The sequence below is a fragment of the Phyllopteryx taeniolatus genome, chromosome 21 (genome assembly GCF_024500385.1).
Source record: "Phyllopteryx taeniolatus isolate TA_2022b chromosome 21, UOR_Ptae_1.2, whole genome shotgun sequence".
Classification (NCBI taxonomy): domain Eukaryota; kingdom Metazoa; phylum Chordata; class Actinopteri; order Syngnathiformes; family Syngnathidae; genus Phyllopteryx; species Phyllopteryx taeniolatus.
In genome coordinates this window covers 3,222,846-3,244,479 of record NC_084522.1, presented here as the reverse complement: position 1 = coordinate 3,244,479, position 21,634 = coordinate 3,222,846, and the positions used below count along the sequence as shown (strand labels likewise).

The window sequence follows — 21,634 nt, the reverse complement described above, 5'->3', positions numbered from 1 at the left end:
CGACATGTGGTAGTCATCCGGCTAATAACTTCTATACAATTCAACCCAAATGTTGGACTTTTACACCGTAATTCCCTCATAAACAAGCTTGTTAAAATACAAGGCGTTCAATAAATCCGCCCCCCCCCCCCCCCCCCGTCGCCTGTCTACACTTAACACGCGCACGATATGAAGCAGAAACAAAGGAAGGTTTTATTTGGGGTTTATTCAAGGAGAATGAAAGGACTGAATGAGATTGAAATCAAACTGCATGATTTGGTGAGGTTTGAGCCTGAGGACCCGGCGGGGTAGGGTCGGAACAGCTCGGGTTCATGTAAAGCGGACCCTAACTCTACTTACCCCATCAACCTTGAGCCTACTAACTCTACCAACGCAAATCCGACCAACACTACTGGCCATAACGCGACTAACTCTAACCACACCAACCGTAACCCTAGGAAAACTCTCTCTAGAAAGACAGACATAGAAATAGAGCGATCGATACAGAACGAGATCGAGATAGCAATGACGATAGCGATACACAGAGAGACAAAGATCCTAAGCGAGAGAAAGATATAAAGTTAGAGAGACGGATGGAGAGACAGCAAGATAGACCGAAAGAGAGCGAGACTTCAATAGCAAAGAGAAAGACAGAGAGAGATGGCAAGATGGAGATTGAGAGCGAGAGAGAGAGAGCTGGACAGAGTGTTCCAGTAGTCTACTTACAATGAAACACCGCAAGGCAAAGCAGGCATGCAGAATTGCTCAAAACACAAACGGCGGTCACACGGTGCCCGGTGATCAGTGTGCAAAACGTTGACAGCACAACGTCGCCAAAGATCCCGTGATACAACGCCGCATTTTCGAGATTGTCGCCTGCGATTCAAATTGCCGACGGCGGCAATAACTAGTTGCAGACGGGCGGCCGGTCGCAGAAGCACGCAAAGCGCACCGCAGTCTGCTCGGCGAGCTTAAAATAAAGCGAGCGGTAGGTAGCGGCGTCCTGATGCGGACGTCAGACGGGAAGTGACAGTCGGAGGCAGAGGGAGCGCGCTAATGGGAAGCTCGCTCATCCTCGCTTCCTGGCCAAAGTCCAACTCCTCCATCAGTGGCACTCTGGGAAACGGAGGCTGACGGCTACGACTGACGGCAGGGAGAGGAAACCGGACAGGAAGGCGAGCGTGGCAACCGGAGCCTTATTGATGGGGAATGGAAACCCGGCACAAATGTAGTTGAGGCCAATTTAACCTCGTAAAAAAAAAAAGGTGACGCGGGACAGAACACTCAGATGAGATGCTGTGAGATCAGTTCATAATGTGTGCAACATTAATAACGACACTAATCATTTCGAGATCGTCGCCGTTGGGCAGAAAACCCTGTTTGTCCAAATTTAGTCAATTTCACATTTTTTCCCAAAATCGATACAATTTGTCTGTCCCCGCGTGGTCTGCTATTCGTCCACATTATTAACAAAGTTCAATTGCTGAAAATGGCTTGAGAACAAATCTGCTAACTCTTTTTAACGCTCAACCGCCTGAGAAGTGTACAACTCCACCGCTTCCTTTACAAATTTAAATAAAACAGATTACAATAACATAATGCAAATTGAAATAAATACAAACTAAAATACATTCAAATACAAAATTATTACATTTGAAAAAGTGAGAAAACCATCTTTGGAAAACCCACCAAAACACAATTTCATTAATTGAAATAACATTTTAAAAGTCCTGAGGAACTCGTATATGCAAATTTACAAGTTTCTGGAACGTGTTGGTTAAAAATGTGTTTAGAAAAAATTCATAGCAAGTGTAAAATTGACCACCGTTGTTCTCAAAAACGCGTGGAAAAAAAAACGACGAATTCCTCGACGTCGCCCAAAAAAATCCAGTCTAACGAGAGACAACAAAGATGGCCGCTGGCTTTGTAACCCGGCAGCAACGGCGAGGGAGCGAGGAGCACCTCCACACGTCCTCCTTTGACAGCCGTGTCCCCCCCCGCTGCGTGATAAAAGCGAGCCCCGGCGGGATTTGAAGTCGGCGCGCCTCAGAAGCTAGTCTCAGCGTACGCCAACTCGAGCCACGCCGAAGGAGACCATAAAACACGAAAAGGTTCTCTCATCTTCTCACGCGAGTCAGCCATTGTTCGCACATTTCCGTCATTATTAAGTCACACCTTCAAACCTTGTTCTGTTGTCATCCTGCCTGGCAGATTTTGTGATGCATGATAGTTACAGAATTGGGTGGCACAATTCATTCTTTAGTGCCCTTCCATGGAAATCTTTTTTATTTGTGACTGTTTATGCATAATGTAGGTCAAAATGAGTCTGCGACATGGTTTAAGTTTGACATGCAAAAGGCAATAAACGGCAACAGATTAAGTCAACGGCTCTCATCCGGCGCCAAGCCATACAAATAAATACGTGGTCATTGGCGGAAGAAAATAAATGTGGTTTAAACTGGTTTGGTATTGGTTCTCTCTTATTTACTGAGTTTGAATTACTTTATTTTGCAAATTATATTTCTAACTATTGCAAGTGGGCTGGGGGGGTTGTAGCGCCAACTTGTTGCTTCGGCGTGACAGCCTGTTGATGAGGCGCAGAAAATTTGTCAGAACATCGACATGACGCGCCATCCTCGGCACCCCCCGACAATTCGACATGGGAACGGCTTGCTGAAAACCGCCAAAGATCAACGTAAAGACAAATAAGTCCCGATATTGACTGTTGACCCACGCAGCTGACACGTGGCGTTTCGTACCGTTTTGGTTGGCGCTCCCATCGCCGTCCAGCTGCCGTTTCTGCGCGCTCCGAAACTCCTTGAGGGAGAGGTAAAGCACCTTTCGCATCAGCCGCTCTTCCGACCACGGGATACCATCGCTGTCGTCCTGCGGGGGGGGACAACCGGGAGAGGCGTTGACACGACGACACAACACGCAGGAACATTTGTTTCGGTATTTCTGCGTAAGCCAGACAATGAATCAATTTATTATTACATTGGTACATATTGTATATTTACACACACATTTCCTTCATTGTATACATTCTTTTGTTTATTTGTGAATGTCATTTATCGCATGCAGTGAAGTATCGAAAGGACACGGGAACGCTTTTGTTTCTCATGTTGGATCTCCGCTAAGCGTGCCATATCGCAGACAGCTTGCGGTCGCTTTAAATTGCAGCTTGAAAGAATCTCAAAATAGACGTCCGGAGAGTGGAAGGGGGGGGGGGGGTTGCCATCTCGTTACGTCGACATCTTGCAGCCATTACTCGGCACTATGTGCGCTGACATTCACCGCCGCCGAGCGCCTGAGTCACGCGTCGCCCGTCGTAAACACGCCTCCAGCCTCCTGCCTGTAATTCCGCTTTGCATTATTCATTAATCGCGCTTTGTTGTCGCTCATTTCCTCAAGTCATTAGGCCGACATCAAACGACAGCCACTACGCCGCATTTCCAATTGTTCACCGCCGGGGGCCCAACACTCGCATCCTCTTCATTTTCCATGCACAAACACCACGTTCCGGGGCCAAGAACACCTCGTCATAATTGTCGATATCAAATTATGAACTCAAAATCTTTTCAAAACGCATATAGAGCGTGTTCGATCCTGAACTATATTGCCAGCCATTTCAGAGCATTTTCACTCATCTTTCAAGACGCACAAAATATTTAATACTAGTGTGTGCTTGAATTAATTTATTTGGAAATGTGTTATTTTGGAAAATGTTAACGTATTTTTAAAAATGTTCATTATTTAAAAACAAACAAAAAAATGCAATCATTGTGTCAAATTTAAAACATTCACATTAAAAAAAAAAAAAAAACATTGACATAATTTTTAAATAGTCATTTAAAAAAAAATCAATCTATTCATTCTTTAAAAAAATAAAAAAGTAAATCATGAAACTACTACTTAAGAAAACAAATCTACAACCATCTTAATATCAAAACATGAGGGGGGGGGAAGCACCAGCAAATAGCTCAGTTTCACAATTCAAGTGTGTGTGTGTGTGTGTGTGTGTGTGTGTGCAATTTCTTTGTAGAGCCTTCAGCGGCATCGTAGCGCTGGCGTACCTGCCAGCCGCGACACACCCCGCCTGGCTCCCATCGGAGCTGGCGGAGTCTCGCTAATGAGCACCGGGACCTCGTCGCTGCGCCGGTGTGTGTGTGTTTAGCACGTGTGTGTGTGTTTAGCGTGTTCCGTCACACATACCGAACACACAAACACACACACACACACACACACCCTCTACCCCCAAACAGTGAATGTGTCTAAGAGCACAGAGCGTTTGTAGCGTGTGTGGGCGAAAGTGAGACGAGCACGTGTCTATCTTTTCGGTATGAACACTAATGACTTTCTGATATTTATGTTCCCCTCAGGTATGTAAATGTATTACTTTTTGAAATGTACATTTTTTATGTGTGAACACTGCTGACTTTCTGATATTTATGTTCTCCTACTTTGTTAAGGACACCGATACCTTTCTGAACTTTCTGTTCCCCTCACATAAGATAATGTATCATTTTATGATATCTGTGTTTTCACAGAACACAGATGACGTTTAGATATTCCTTCTCCTCCTCACGTATGAAAGCTGACAATTTTCCGTTATGTTCTACTTGGGTGAGAAAAGGAATGACTCTGATATTTAAAGTTCTCCTCCTCATGTGTGACAACCGATGACTATCTGATATCAAAGTTCTTCTTGTGTCCAAGAATAAGACTTTCCCATCTTTAGGTTCAAATTAGGTAAGAAAGCGGATGACGTTCTGAAATTTATGTTCACACCTTTTCAGGTCGGAAAACTCATGATTGTGACATTTATGTGCAAGTATTAAAACTGATGACTTCTCTTGTATTTAGGGCGACTTTCTGACACGTTTTCCTTTTATTGACTCTGCACAAACTAACATCATCTGCGACGCTAATGTCATATTTCCTCGCGAAGACAGACCGTGTGCGTGTGTGTGTGCGTGTACGCAACCCGTCTAGGCTAAAAATAACCCAGCGCTGCACCGCTTCCTCCTACTCTTGCGGATGTCACGGCGCGGGAATGTGAGTTGCGTGCCAACCGTGATGCACTCTTCCAAAAAAAATAAAAAATAATAATAATTCAAACAAAAACTCCAAATGTGTTATGCTAACAAAACGTTTCCATTCAGGTGAGATGGCTACAAAAAAACAAAAACCACCCAAAAAAAAAACCTAGTAAACAGAAGCGGGGGAAATGTTTTAACAAACGTCTGGCTTCTTTGTGCGCAGTAGTCGCTTCTCTCGCCGGCTATTAGCCGCTTCCTTCCTGCTTTTCCCATCTCCGCCGACACACGCGGCCCAGATGAGCGGCGGCGAGGGCGTGTTGATCGTTAGCGCTGCGTTGTTAGCCATTATTTCAATACCGTTGAGGTCACCGTCCGCGTTTTCTTGCGGAGGAAATAAAAAGGTGGCGTTTCAAGTGTCGCCTGTCGCGGAGCAGAGAAAACGCATGCAAATTGCGGGGACAAAAAGAGACGAGTTTGGCAGCCTCTTCACAGAGCTCCCGCGAGTGATGGAAGCTAATTCGGAGCATCGGCGTCAGACAAAGAAATTCCGTCCGTGAGTGAGAAACTTCGAGTCCCAAGTCAAGACAAAGACGGAAACAAAATACCAACAAATTCAAATGAACGGAGGACTAAATGAAACAAAGAATATCATAGCAATTCTCGACAGATACATTCCCAAACTTTGGTCTACGAGCGAGACATTTCAAGTCCCTCAAAAACAGAACGAGAAGGCGACTAACCAGACAAAACTACAAAACTAAAAAAATCTCAAGATACAGCAATCCCTCGTTCACCTACTCCCAAAATTGCAGGAAATCCCAAGTCCCTCAGAAACTGGATGAGCCTTCTGAAGTCCTGCAAGCCCTCGTGTATCATGGGGGTCGCGGGGCTTGGGATCTGAAAGACCCCTGCAAGAGCTGAAACCCACAAAGTTTTGATTGTTTATATTTGAACCTCCCCAGACTCTTACTAATCTTTCCCACACTTCTATTAACCTTTACCATACACTTCTAAACACATTCTATACTCTAAAAACACCTTTTAAACTCTTAAACATACAATTATGCACAGTACTACTGCACACCAGGGACATTTGATTGCTTGTGATATGTTTCAATGATTTAATCCCACCGCGCTTCAGTTGTACAGCAGGGTTCACGACCCTTGTCCTGCATGCTGCTTCTCCTGTCCTTCCCTCACAGGGTGGAGCACTGCTGCCCCCTGCAACACTCCTCTTTAATATTTCATTGTTCTATCAGAATCATCTTTATTTGCCAACTATGTCCGAAAAACACACAGGGAATTTATCTTCGGTTTTCTCATCCTGTTTACAATGAGTGCTTTATCTTTTTGTCTTTGTTTCTCTCTCCCCTCTAGAAACTTTGTTCTGTTCAACTGATCCGACTCTGATTTTCAATAAATGTCAATTATAATACTAAGAAACCACAGCGGAACCTTAAAAACTCCACTGTGACACAGTAAAACTGTTCCGGCATAAAAGCGATACAGATCTTCCATTCTGCTTCAACCAACAGCCGAACAGGACAAAAAAAAAAAAAAAAGAAAAGCGATAATTTCACCACCCAAAAAAAATACATCACAACATACACTCAAAATCCCATGAAACAGCAAATTAAGTGCAATATGAAGAAAAACAAAAACAATGCACTGAACCCGCAATAGGCAGGACAAAATGAAGGACTCTCTCTCTAAACCATCGCAGCAGATAATAGTACCCCCTAGAAATCAATCCCCAAAATTGGGTCCATGAGCGAGAAATTTCAAGTCCTACACAGAAACTGTTAATGCCTAGAGATGCACACACCCATCCAAAATGCATATGCTACATCCTCAACTGCAACAAGCGCTCCTGCAAGAACAAGGGCTGGGTGGTGGGGGGGCTCGTTAGGGGGGGGGGGGGGGGGGCCTAGCAGGAAGGCCGAAACAGGAAACAAGCGTAACCTCGTTAGTCTCGTGTCTTGACAGGAAGAGCCTGCGGGCTAGCAGACAGCGGCCTGGTCGCTGTTAGTATGGAAGCCAGCTAGCCGCTTTTTGAAGGAAGACGCCTCCGGGGCGACTTAGCCTCGGATGGTCGGACTTGAGGTTTACATGTGGACTCGGCTTCGGTTCAGGGTGTAAACAATCAGACAAACAGTTCCCAGGTGTCTTCACGGTTTCCGCAAAACACCCCAAAGATACGGCCCACGAGTTTTGAACCCTAGTTTTTGAGCCTCGCTGAAATCAATGTAATTACTTCTTTATAAAGTTAAATTATATCGCTCTTTTCCTGACTCAAAAGAAATTTCATTTCAACAGGGCAGCAGTTAAGACTCCAGCTCCGGTTGGCCATTTTCCACAAGCTAGCGTCTTCCCCGCGCTCCTTGCGAGTGCTTTCATTTTGTATTTTGTCAGCCTAAGTCATTTTCCAAGTCCAGTTGCCAACCTTTGCAGATTACCATGACAACAACTTTTGGCAAGCAAATTAGTATTTTTTTTTTTTTTTAATTGAAATTGCAACAGAGTTAAAAACAATTACAATCGTTCGCCTAATAGCAAATTTGCCCAACGATCACGTGCGCGGCTGCGACAGAAGGTGCATCGGCGACTGTGGCCGTAGATCTACGATAGCGCTGCGCCTTCCTAAGCCAATTCACATGACGATCACAACTATCACTTGTTGTGAGCTGCTTTCAGTGAGTGTTGTCAGTGTGTGAATTGCTTCTTTGTGTCCGCCAGAGAGCGTTGACCTTACATGGTCTGTACAAGCTATTCAGTGATTGCGCCGGTCGGCGTGGAAGCCCCCGCAGCTCTGCCGCCGCCGCCGCCGCCGCACAAACTCGCACAAAGCTCTCACTGCATACTGGAGAAACAAGCCTTGTGGGAGTTCATGGTACCATCACAAAGAGATCAACAGCGTTAACTTTGTTGGCTGCAGGGATGAAACGGTTTGCCAGATTAACCGCGCATTGCTAACAGATTTAGCACGGAGAGGAGAAAGATGCAGCTCAGACAAAGAAGATAGAGACAAAATGGTACATCAGCGATAAACTGCACTAAAACTTCAGATGTTGGCATCAGTGTCAAATGTGTTACTACCGTATCTACTGTGGAGAAGACGAAGATGAAAGTCAAAGAAAAAGACCCTCCAAGGTTTGTGATAAACTGTGCTAAACTTCTGGCACCTCGCCATTTAAAATTTGAATGACCGTTCGTTACATATTTAGTGAAGAGAAGATGCCACTCAAAGATGAAGACTTCAGACAGAAGGAAGAAACAGTTTTAAGGTTTAATGATAAACTGGGCTTAAGTTTAAGGCGGTTTCAAATTCCAATTATCTTTACTACCGTAATTAGCGTCTCCGAGAGTGGTAGTTTTCATTCGTCTTTTCCCATCCGGTGCATACCGCCAACAGAGATGACGGGAACTGAAGTCAGACGCAGCAATGAAACCAGCATTTCTGTTTGCATTGCAATGACTGTTACTCCCGAATTTTGTGTCTTAGATGCAAACTGTTGAAGACGAAGGAGATGAAATCAACGGGAGTTATCGTTAATGTATTTAGCATCTCAGCGAGCAGTAGCCGCTTTTTGGCTCGTTAGCACACAAAAGGACACATGGCAGAAGTGATGACGCCATATTTTTTTTTTTTTTTTTTACAGTTTTGGTTTTGGAGATGGAAATTGATCAGATAAGGAAAAAAAGAAAAGACAAGAAAATAAAAGCCACAGTGAGGCGAGGCAATATGTCCGACCTTTCTGAGTCATCGATCCGATCGCAATCACTTGAGATAATTCTGGGAACTCAAAATATGCATAGGTTGGGCTGGGTGACGCAAGCCCGTCCACAGAAAAAGTCCAAGCAGAGTTCGAGGGTCAGGGGCGAGCAGGTGGCTGACCGGGGTCAAAGTTGACCTTCCCAGGGCGGGCCTCAAAAGCCACTCTTCCTCCAAAGGACCTGTCAATCACACTTGCGGGTTTACCATGCCCTGCGGCCTCCTGGGATTCATCCAGCATCCCTAAAACGCCGCTGCCCCCTCCAAACGAAGCCTGATACGAGGCTGGGGGCCTCTTTGAATGACAAAGCGCGGAGGAGGAGCAATGCAAAGAAAGGACGAGAGAAAAAAGAAAAAGAGGCTCCTTTCAATCGGGGAGCCGCATACTCCTCGTTCAGGCTCGCGACGTTGGCTTCTGGCGGTGGCTGAAGGCGCTTCCCCCGAAGCCGGCAGTCGCGCGCACGGCGGCGATACGCGCCAATCTTCATCCATCACCGCCCGGCGCTGCAAAATAAACAATCGCGCTGCTGATCAATCACTGTCTGTTTAATGCCGCGCACATCCCAGGCGGGACAGGTTTAAGGCGGCGGCGAGGGCCACGATATGCAAAGTGGACGCATATTTATTGTCGCTTGAATAAAATAATGCACGTACGGTGCACACTCACCACTGCGGGAAGAGGAAAGAGGGATGATCACCGCAGAAAAGCGACGATAACTGTAAAGAGACTGAGCATCAAAAGGACTAACTCCAATTGCTTTTTCTTTGGCTTTTTTTTGGGTGAGATTCCAGAACAGAAGGTTGTCAGTGACGACATGAAAGAGACGGGCTATATCATGTGCCGCTTGATTCATCCGGCCATCCTTTCATCCCGCCGTGGGCGGAGCTCCCGTTAATCCTTCCCTGCAAACGTTCCACTGGACTGAGACAAACGTCAAAAACGTCCGCGTGTGCGGTGGGCAACTGTGTTGCGCTTGGCGTGCAACATAAAGGTTTGAAATCCTTCGGAGGACAAAGACGCACGCACGCACGCACGCACACACACACACACACACACAGATTAGAGCTAGCTCACACTAAGACAATATATTGACATTTTGCCAACAATATAAATGATATCGCGATACAGTAAAAATGCGACAATCAATATGTTGGAATACCATCTACAATAAACCCCAATGTGAACAAAAAACTTTCACAATCCGACATCACAATAATTTACCTACAACCGCAATGGTATTTGGTATTCGTGATACAGCAAATGTGCGGTAATCAATAAATTGGTGGAAAACCATCCGATACGTCACAATAGCCATGTGACTGAAGAAACGTTACAATCTGATATCGCAATATTTTACCAACAAAATCAGCGGTGTTGCGATGCAGCGAATGACACTTAATATCTCGATAGAAAACCACCTGATACTTTCTAATACCCATGTTAACCATCCGATACGTCGAAATATCCATGAAGCCAATGAAAATTTACAATCCAATATTGCAATCCTTTACCATCGATGGCGTCATCGCAATACAGCGAATGAATGATAATCAATGTTATTAGAAAAGAAACTGATAGATCACAATATCCATGATATACTACCGACACGACATCCATGAAACTGGCGGAAACTAACGATACGCCACCAATTTGATATTCTGCGAACGATACCAGTAGTATGATGTTACAGCGAATGCTCGATAAATCCATCCAGTGAAGTGATTCCTGCGCAAATCATGTACGATAAATCCTAGCCATGTAACCGAAGAAAATCAGCAATCCGATATCACAATAGTTTCCCAACAATATCAATGCTACTCCGATACAGCGATTAAGCAATAATCGATATCTTAAAAGCAAATCATGCACCTACCACACACACACATCACGATATCTATGTAACTAACTATATTACACGATCAGGATTTTTGGGGCCGATCGCCGAGTTGAAAAAAACGATAACCGATCCGACCACAAGATGGAGGAATGCGTCTCTCTAAATGACCTGTGACTGTATATACTTGCTCAAAAAAATTATATTTACAATAAATGTATCTTTGTTCCTCTATTTATGCCATTGAGGCATAGTGACAGACAGAACAAATGATAAATGGTCTTCTATTAGATGGCAGGAAGTACAAATTAAAAAAATAATAAAAAACTAGCTTTTGGATTCAAATATACTGTGCACGATGGCGACGCGGAGTAAATGTCTTTTGCGCGGCGTAAATGTCTTTTGCGGAGCCGATCATTGACGTCATTGATCGGATCGACGAATTATGACGTAAAAGCCGATCAGCATAAAATGCTAAATATCGGCCGATACCGATCAGCCCGATAAAATCGGTGTAAAGTCTAATATAAATAAAATCCAATAATATTTTAGATAGGATGACAAGGATAAAACTGTCGTAAACTCACGATACGACACCAATTCGATATTTTACCAGTAGTATCACGATACGATTGCTCAATAAAGCATGAGCAATGAATCGCTCGATTACTGCGCAAATGTTGCATGATGCATCATGATATCCACGTAACTGGAGGCAACTGACACAACGGCAATAGTATCACGATACGGCAAAAACAGCCGCCTAGCGCGTCGAGCAAACAAAAATATTGAATATGAAATCATCATTTATAGCCAACACCCGAACCAGCGTGTGACATGAATTACACATGTAGTATGCTACTTATTCCAATTGAAAGCAGTACGCCGCACTGGAGCTAAGCTATCGCGTTATAAACCCCCCCCCCCAAAAAAAAAGCATGTGGAAGGGCTCTAGATCTGACAGAGCTGTACAGATGTATTTATATATATTTAGAGAGAGCCGATGACAGCTCGGGGAATTCGCTAGCGTCTGTTTATTTCATTCATCTGCGACCTGGAGGAGGAGTGACCCTGCCCAAACGCTACCGTGTGCACTAATCTGTTTTTGTTGGATTTAAATTCCCCCTCCCCTCCCCCAACTCTTGAGAGAGGCAGGCAGGCATTTGACATTGTGTCCAGATGAAATAACTCCTGTCAGTTTAAGCCTGACGGCTGTTACGAAAGGGAGGATGAGAAGCGGGAAAAAATAAAAATGCAAATAGAAATTGACAGCAGCCAAACACAAAAAAAAAGGTACACAGTTGAACAGCTCTGAAACGTATTACTTTGGCATACTAATATTGTGGTAATGCGTTCAAAAATACTAGATTTCCAGAAGTACCACTTTGGGCTACATTTTAAAGCAGAGCAAAACAAACTACTGGATGCCGTTCAATGCTGCTAAGGTCTTCCCATCTGAATCCAACTACACAGCTCCAATTTTTACCCCAAATTTGGCAAGAGAAGAGGGATTCGGTGCCACGGCCCCGCATATTTTAACTGACTCTTTAGGCTTCCCCCAATCAAGAGAACGCCCGAATCGTCAAGTCACTCATGATACGATGCCGTTGCAGGATTTTGCAGTGATAGCAATGGTATCGCCATACAGTGACAGTGTGATAATCGACATACTGGAAGAAAATCACAAATACATGACTATGCAACTGGAAAAAAAAAAACTTGTGCTTCAATATTTTACCAACAATAACATCACAAATAAATTGCGTAATACTGGCTATATTCAAATGATGTATGGTACATCAATTGGAAGAAAACCAGGTACCACAACGTAACGAGAGAAGCGGGATTCTGCCTCATGCACTTTAATAAGAGGCCACCCAGAGGAAGGGTGCCAGACCACGCGTGAGAACAGCGCGGCTCTCTTCATAAAAAAAAAAAATTAAAAATAAACAACACCCCAGAGCCAAAGTACAGCGAAATGCACACATAAAGGCACCCATGCATGACGCAATATCCATACACACCTTCCCAGGAAATAACATGTAAGGTGTTTAATTACCGCTGTTCCCCCCCGCCCCCCCAATGGCGCTTATAGATGCTCATAAAAAGGTGCCGCTTAATTGATTTAAGACGACCAAAATGTTCGCGCACAAACGCATGCTTGTGTTAGCGCGGCGCGAACCCATCGCTCATTTTATTCCTCCTCCACCGCCGGGTAAAATGAGAGGAAGAGTGGCGTGATTGGTACTTGTAATCATTATTGTGTCGCTTAAAAGGGGGGGGGGGGGGGGGGGGGGGGGAGTGTTACAATTGTGAAAGACAATCATACTCTTCCTTGCTGCACTCATTTAGATACTCCATCGGAGTTCCACTTTTCCAGATTACCAAAATGTGAGTGCTGCTGTTCCACCTCTGTTACTTCCTCGGAATCTTCTGCGTGCGCCATTTCGTGCACTAATGGCCGAGCTCTCATCGAGATGCATCTTTCCTTGATACGCCACCATCAGATTTGCAGTTTTCCAGATTACCAAAACTGGACTGCTGCCATTCCACTCCGATAATATTTTGGATCGTATTGCGTCGTTTAACACCCTCCTCAACAAGTTCTAATTAAAGACACTGCTTTCCTGGATATGCCACCGTCGTATTTACAGTTTTCTTCCGATTACCAAAACTGGGCAAACACACTGTACGAATTCAGGCAAATTTCCCGGTCAACTAGAACATATCAATAACTTTTCACATGGAACACCGACATGGGAGGAAGAGCAGCCTTTATGAGCAGAGGGAAAGGGACTTGCATTAAAAAGTCGACTCAAAGGTTTCCTTGTTGGAAAAGCTCAGTCTCAGCGCTATAGGCTGCCAGGGGATTACCCATAATGCAACAATTTCAAATTTGCATCCCGTTATGCTACTTGAGTCTGCAACTCTCATGAAGGTATGCCGCACTGCTTTGACTGTGATCATCATCATTATTATTATTGCTAGTCCCAGCAGTCGTCGCCCTGATAGTTTTATTGCTTTTATTATTTTTATTGCCATAAATCGATACAGGACCTCCCCTCTGGCATCGGGTGATTTCCTGTCATGCGAGTAAATGGTCCTAATGTACGTCAAGTCCGCCAGTCTCCATCTGGCGCCAACGCGCCGTCAAGAGGGGGGCGGGGGGGGGGGAGCTGGGGAAGGGAAGCTGCCAAGTGAGGTCACCGTAAACGCTCCCCTTGAACTGCCTCAGAGATAAGAAAGTGGAAACATATGGGAGAAGATATTCTGGCAAATTTTTTATTTTTTTTTTTAAAGACTGGAAATCCGCCTTCATCCTATCAAAGCCATGATACTGCCACGCTTTTGGGGGAGGGCGGAGGAGGTTTGGGAGTTGTGAAGGGGATGAATGAACGAGGCTGTGAAGTCAAAGCATCCGAGCAGTTTGTTGAATAAACTCAATTTTTAACACTTTCCAGATGAACTAAGTGTTAAATCGGGAGAAAAAAATAAATAATAAACACTTTCTAAAGGCTACTTTTTGACCTCAAAATTCAAGTCTTGGCATCAGCTCACCGGGTAAGAACACCAAATACTGGACTGCTCATGGGTGGCATTTCTACTACAAATTTGGTGGAAAAAAAAAAAAAAGCAGAATGTCTGGAACAATTCATGTGATTTAATCAAATGCTCCAGTAGCTCAAATGTGGCTTTTCTACGCCAACTGTGGCAAGAGAAGTCACCAGACGAGGAGTGACCACAAAATTTCAGTCTCGGTATCATATAACGGTTTTGTTTTCTAGGCCAGGAAATGGTTAGTTAGTAGTGGGGAAGAAAGGGAAGGAATATGAAGTGGGTAAAATTTGGCGTGAGAAGCGGGATTCAATGTCTTAATTCATCCATGCGTTTTAATTAAAAAACCTCCACACTGCCAAGAAAAAGGCACCTGTAAAATGCAAACTGGACTACTCAAATGTGGCAAATATGATGAGAGAAGCGGGTCACCAGACCAGGAAAAAAAACCTCAAAATTCAAGTCATGGTATGATGTCGCTGTTTTATACTGCAGGAGATGTTTCTCGGTCGGGGGAAGAAACAGAACGAATAGGAAGGGAATGAGATTAAATTAGGAATAAGCGCAGACGGTCCACGGTGGCGAGAGGAATTGATGAAGTGGGGTACGGAATCGGTGAAAAAGAAGCCCACGGCGTGGAATTATCCCCGACAATGTTGAATAGAGGAGCATCGGCGGGAGAGGAGAACAAATAAATAAATAAATAAATAAATCAGCAGAGGCAAGAACCTAATCACATTAACAGCGAGAAGAGGGCGGATGGAGAGTGGATAGAAGGGTGGGGGTACACCGCCAGACAAACTCCGATTGGAAATCAAGTCTCGTTCTGAGAAGCTGGAAAGGTCAGCGTGGACGGCGAGTGCGTGCGTGCGTGTGTGTACTTAGCAGGTTGAGGCCACAGGAGAGCCCAAGGTCTGCAGAGCACACAAGGTCGATAGTGCATTACCGAGAGTGAGATACTGCTACAGAGTTTGTGTGTGTGCACGTACAAGGTTGTGTCTATTTATGTCTGCGGGGAGTCAACAAAAGCCTGTCGGTCAAGAGTGTACTTGTCGGACGAGAGTAGCGCCGGCGGCGTGGTTTTCTGCCAAAATGCGAAAAAAATAATCTGAGCACAAATTTTGATCTTCTAGCGGCGTCCGGCGACTTGCGTCGGTCTGATAGAAACCCTTCAACCCTTTTACACCGCTTGTTAAAATCTGGAGTTATGCTACTTTTTGAATGGGTTCGGTATAAATAAGGGAACCAGGTCAGCATCGAGAGATCAGACGCCGGAATGGGATTGCGTCGTTTGACGTGACAATTGCTGATTCTACGAAAGGCTGCTGTGGAAAGCAATATGTTAATATCAGACGCATCTAATAATCTGAATGTGGGATGCGACGTTGCCATGTCAAACTATAGAAAACGGAAATATGCGTCAGAATATGCACTCCCGGTTGCCTAACTGATTACCAGTAGTTTATTATCATGGCCTGAAAGCATTCTCGCTTACAGATTTGGGAAAAGAACAGATCCGCAAAGATGCTAACGTAAATGTGGACTGGATGACGGGATCCGCGATGAAGGGAGGAAGACGTTGGGCCAAAGATTCTGGCTGCGGCGGACTTGGACATCTTGGTTCCAAGACGACAGACAACTCACCAGATGTAAAAAAAAAACTAAGACAAAAGTGCAGGAACAAGTGCATTTATTGCTTCTAAAGTTGTAAATTCTTCAAGGGTGAACATCCTCAGATGTCTGATCTGCTAACAGGGAGCGTAAACAAACCTTCTGACGCTTCATTTCATCATCAGCCTATGGGGCTGAAGAACGAGCTGTCGCCTTCACCTGAGGAGCGCTGGCGAATCACCACGTAAACTTGAGGCCGTCTGGGCGTTGTCGTAAAAACCTTTTGTATGGCGTAAGCGAGCGCATTAAAACGCCGCTGGATTTATGGTCCCACATTTTATTGGGCCCCCGAAACGACTGCGGCCAATTTGGCTCTTTATAAAATCCGGAAGCTTGGGAGTCAAGGACGCCGTGCTTTGATATGCTCCAGAATCTGATATTTCAAAGTCCAGATTCACCTCATTTGCCAGACAGGGAATATAGAGAAGGAACACAATGATAGATTTCTGTAAATTCTTACAAATCTAAGTCTCGCATACAGACTGACTGGAGTGTTAAGTACGTTTGTAGTTGGGGGGGGGGGGGATAGTTCCTGTTTGATTAAACCAGAGGATGACGAAGATAATAAAAAAAAAAAGAGAAGCTCAGCTGCGTAAGCTGCTTTTGCTGTATGGTTCTTCTTTCTTGCAAGACTATTAAATCGTCTTTAAGCTTATCCAGGTCTCCTAGATCTTAAGGAAGTCATTTTAACTCTTAACAACCGCAGACCGAGAGGAAGCCTGACTTAGAAGTGCCTGCCAGGGTGTAAGGTTGCAACGACTACTCGCATCGCAAACAATTAAGCTCCGGCGACACGTCTTGTAAAAAGACTGACAGTTATTTAGATCCGCTATCAGAATCTTAAGCCGTCTGAACCCCAAGTACCATTTTCATATGCAGCTAATGTACAAAAATCACCGGAAATCCTCTCTCTGTCATTCCGCTGCAGCTCTGATCCATTAAGTTCGCCGATTCATGACAACACGCGGAGGCTAATAATAACACCCGAAGACGCACTTTAACCGAAGCCTGCTTTGTTCTCCTGACATCACAGCGGCCTGACAGAAACAGCTAGTCTGGGAAATACCTCCAGGGGTTTCCTCGCTCACGTCTGGAGCGACCGCAACAATGTTTTAAGAAGGGGTGGCCGGCTGACAGTCAAGGGAAAACATTTAGCTGACTCAGAACAGTGTCGGTGGCGACGAGACAGTCATAAAAATTTCCCACGGAGACACATGATGGGGGGGGGGGGGGTTCTGACTGTAGTCGGCTGAGTCATTCTGACGGCAGGAATCTTAAGGAGTTCAACTGTGGTGCTGGCTGATAATTGCGGTGCCTGAAAACCGATGTCATATCAGTTTCACTGCATTTGACTGCTGCCTTTTCTTACTGGCTGATAAATGTCAGCCTCAATAACTTCTGGACTATCCTAATTAAAAATGACATGATGAAGTCACTCTGGCAAGTAGAAAGGCAACGAAATGACGCCAATTTGGAAAAGCTGCGCAAAGTCGAGCCCAGAAAAACAAAGGTTCAGTTCCTTGGAGGGCAGAAAAGTGGAATGAAAACGTATAGAAAAGTAAATATTTGACATGATGCAACAGCTTTAACATTTTCTTTTAAAGAAAGCGCAAGATCAATAGTTTGTCTTGTTTTTAGGGAAATTAATGTCCGTGTTGTTTATTTGGCGATGCACTGCCGTTCAAGTTTGCGTGATGATGCCGCAAACTAAAAATGAGTTAACGAGTCTGGCGTACTACCGAAAGCAGACCACAAGCCTTGACGACCCCCTAGTCAGATAGATGCAGCGCTGCACTGTATTAGTTTACAGTCTATCACCTAATAGGTCCCGTGCGGGGACACGGTGCACCTCTGTTCCGTGTGGAAAAAATTCCAACTCAAGTACCGTTACACCCCTAGCATGCGTGTCTAACGTACGGCATCAATGAGCCTTTGGCCGAGAAATCGGGACTTAATTCCAAGTCACTGCAGGGATTCTTCAAAGTCGCCAGCACATTTCACTTAGCCTCCATTTAAATGATGCGGAAAAAAGAAAAACTCTGTACACGCTCGAGCAGGAAGAACGAGTCCCCCCCCCAAAAAAATGTGCGGGGCATTCATCACTTGAACAGCCTTAACAACTGCGTACACTTGTGTCGACAAAAAGGTCACCGGGAGCGATCAATCACAGTGCTGTGAGGCCTGCCCTCCCCTGTAGAAAAAATCTTGCCCGAGCAAAAAATTAATCAATCTTAATCTATCGCCTCCCTTTCATTCAGCGTTGACGGCCCGAGTGGGAGGAACGCTGAATCAATAGAGGTGTGAAACGTGTTGACAATGGCGTTGGGTAAGGTGTTGTTTACGCACAGACGGCGACATTCCTGTGATGAACCGAGTGTAAAGGAAAGCACGACGAAGACTGGAGGGAAATCAGCAGACAACCTTCCAAAAAGAAGGAGCTCCACCAGGGCCAAAATGTCCACATTTCGGTTGCTATGTTACTTCTTTTTTGTTTTTTTTTGCATTTTCGGCATAAATCATAGCACAGCTTCTTATGAGGATGCTTTGCTTGGTTAGTTATCAGCACATTAGCATTCCAAGTTAAATCACTGATTACCGATGCTTACCGGCCTCAGGTTGATTTTTCGACCCCCTAACTAATTCACTGCTGTGGATGTTTATATTTGTCAAATGGAAATCCGAGCCAACCGGGTCGTCAGTACTGGGTCGCACTAATGAAAACTTGTTTCCTCCACTTTTTCGGTCAGAAAGCGACGTTTGTGAAACCAACCCATGTTCTGCTGCTGATTATTCAAGAATGGAAAAAGCTAGAAACAAACTTTTTGTCTGGTGAAACAAAAGAGTCTCCTCTTATCTTTTGGTAGGTTCCGTGCTTATATTGTCACAGAAAATCTTCTGTGGGTCTTGACAGACCACTCGTAATGCTTTAAAACGGCTGGCAATGAACGAGTTAAAGCGTAACCGGATATTTGGACACCTGATGATCTCTCTCATCGCACCGGTTGGGAATCACTGCTTGAGGCGACACCATACCACACCTCCAAAACTACAACTCACACGAACATGAACCTCAACCAAGCCTAGCAGAAACCTTTTAATTAGCATGGCGTGCACACTGGAGACAGGCTGAGAGTCGGTGTCTGCACACTACCGGAAGACCCGCCGGAGCGCTACCACCCGTAACATCTGTTATTGCGGCTCCTTCTCGCTGGCTCCTCTTCTTGCACTCCCTTCCACGCAAACATCTGTTCACCCGCCCTCCATCTCCCGTCACACCTGCTTCGTTCTTACCTCGTCCCGCCACTAGCGTCAACGCCCCATCATCATCTTATCAAGCGACAGTCAGTGAGCAGCTGGACCACCACCAGGCTGGGATATTTTCCTCTTTGTGCACCCCCACCCCCGCCCCTTCCCCTCTTTCTTCTCCCACTCCTAAGTGGTGGGTTTGTGTGGTTGAAGGGAGCAGGGATCCATTCGACTTCCAAAGAGCCGCACAAACCACATGAGGAGAAAGCGAGGACGTTTCTTTTTTGTCTTGCCTTCCCACATACAACATTGTTTTCCCACACTGTCAATCCCGTCGTGTTCCCACTCGATGATGCTAATCGCATGAGAGGGGGATTCTTGCGGCAGAAGAAAACATGGGAGTTGGAATGCTGAGAGGACTGTTAAAAGAGTCTTTCGCACCCAAATGTTTGTGACTGCCTGAACCCAACGGTCGGAACAAAGGATGCTGACAAAAATCGGACGTTAGCTATGGGAAGGAAATTAAGGGGGAGAAAATGGAGCGCTGCAGCAAAGCGAAGACTGCGGCGTACGATATCCTAACGTACAAAGCTAAAGCACAGCAACAGGCCAAGCTAACATTAGCATTAGAGGATTTAATTTTTTTTTTTTTTTTTAAATGTTGAATTTCTGGATTTACTATGAAAGTAATGCCATCAGGACTTTATTATTCAATTAAAACAACATTATCTCTCAAAAGAACAGGAACATTTTATTTGGCAAGATTTACTTTCTAAACTAGTGACAAAATCTTAAGAGCAAGCTGTATCATACCTTATTACAATTTTTAAAGGAAGCAAATACTTGAAGCAAGTCAAACGCTCCTACACGCAAAAAACTGCCCGGTAAAAAGAAACATCTTGGCAGGCGAAGAACAAGCATATTTCGCCTGGGTTAGGTTTCAGTTTTTGTGGCACGTAATCCCCACTGATTGAGTTTCAGGAATAATACCTGGTCATGCCTGTAGGCGTTACCGAACAATGCCAACTAAAACTAGCAGACATTCCAACAGCTTCTTCCCTCTTGCCATCAACTTCTTAAACAGTTAACTTACAATTCCATTGGGACCTGCTGGCAATTTTGTTGTGTCGAGTTTGTTGTCACATTTCTGTGGGGCCAATTATACATTACTCGTGCACTCACTGTAGTAGTCTCGCCACGCTGCACTATTTGCAGATCTGTTGTTGGCGTCTGCAGGTTTGCACCCTTGCGTCATGTTTTTCAGACGCTACACCATCTCGGCAATTCAATTCATGTCAATTCTCCGGTTAATCCTGAAACAAGGGTAAATTCTTGGTTCTCCTACGCTAAAATTACATGGGATGCATTTCCTGGCAGCAGAAACCGTGGAGTGCTTTTTGTAAAATCCTCAATGACGTGCTAGAGCTTTCCATGACATGTACTGTACGTCATTGCAAAACTGCAACAACAAAAAAGTCACTACTTCAAGCAGACGCGAGGGCGAAAAGTGTCTCAATGATGACTAAGCCCAGTCAAGACGTGTGGCCACCTTCGCTTTTCTTGACCATACAGTGCTTTTCGAGCAGAAGGATCGCTTGAGTGCCAGGTATCTCCAGCCTCCCAGTCCCCCACTGGCTTGAATAATTAACTCACTGCCTGTTCATCCTCCAGGCTTATTCGCAGTCGCTGGACCGTAGGCTTCACCCCTTTTAAAGTCCTTCAGGTTTTGGGTGGAAAACAGCAGGAAGAGACGGGAACACACTTAAAAGCCGCCGTGCTTTCTCCTCGTCTGCGTAAAACGTTTGCGGTTCGCTGCGTGTCGAGCAATCTTAACAAATCTCTTGTTACAGAAAAAGGAGGATTCCCGCCACAGCGCCGTTTGAGGAAATGGTGAGAATGAGACGACGACGCACATATGGAGTCTCACTAATTCAAATGTGAGTCCACTTAAATTCTTCTCACTTTTGTAATAATTATCCCCCCCCCCCCCCCAAAAAAAAACGAACTAAGCTTAATGTTTACCATCATACTCACATCTCAATTGATGTCATCAATGACAGCGGCCCATCTGATTAGTGTCCACGAAAAGCCAAAGAAAAAGAGCGGAAATAATGCCTGAGGTCTTGCATGACGTCAATGCTAATTTTACTTATTTATTTTTTTTTTTTTTTTTTAAACGCAAAAATATCTTACGTGTATGTGGAGGTTAACCGGTGTTTATATTAAAAACTTAGACGGTTATTCATGTTAACGATGTGATGCAAATTATGTGATTTGGGTCGTCATTGTGCCTCAAGTTAAACGTTTCAACATAATCATCATACAAGCGTAACAAGACGATAACTGCAGTAAAAAAAAACAACGTCGAAACGTAATGTCGAGAGGCAACACGTATGGACTCTTACTAAGTCTGCTTAACGAAAGTTCCACGACTTTGTCTTATCATTTCTTAAATGAGTTAGTGACGCTAAAAGAAAAAGCCCCAACAAGCAAAAGAAAGTTCAACAATTCACTCACATTAAAACCCTGAGCACTTG

General features: G+C 44.6%; 1 protein-coding gene across 3 annotated transcripts in view; it reads right to left on the bottom strand.

Moving 5' to 3' along the window:
• The window catches only part of jarid2b (jumonji and AT-rich interaction domain containing 2b), a 69,830-nt gene that overhangs the window by 32,831 nt on the left and 15,365 nt on the right, over nucleotides 1-21,634 (bottom strand). The window contains exon 2 of one of the 3 annotated variants that reach the window (XM_061759685.1): nucleotides 2,739-2,937. The exons of 1 other annotated variant lie outside the window; for it this stretch is intronic. In XM_061759685.1, the coding sequence (XP_061615669.1) occupies nucleotides 2,739-2,937 (199 nt within the window). The remainder of the gene's footprint in view (nucleotides 1-2,738; nucleotides 2,938-21,634) is intronic. One more of the 3 variants, XM_061759686.1, reaches the window with a different exon arrangement.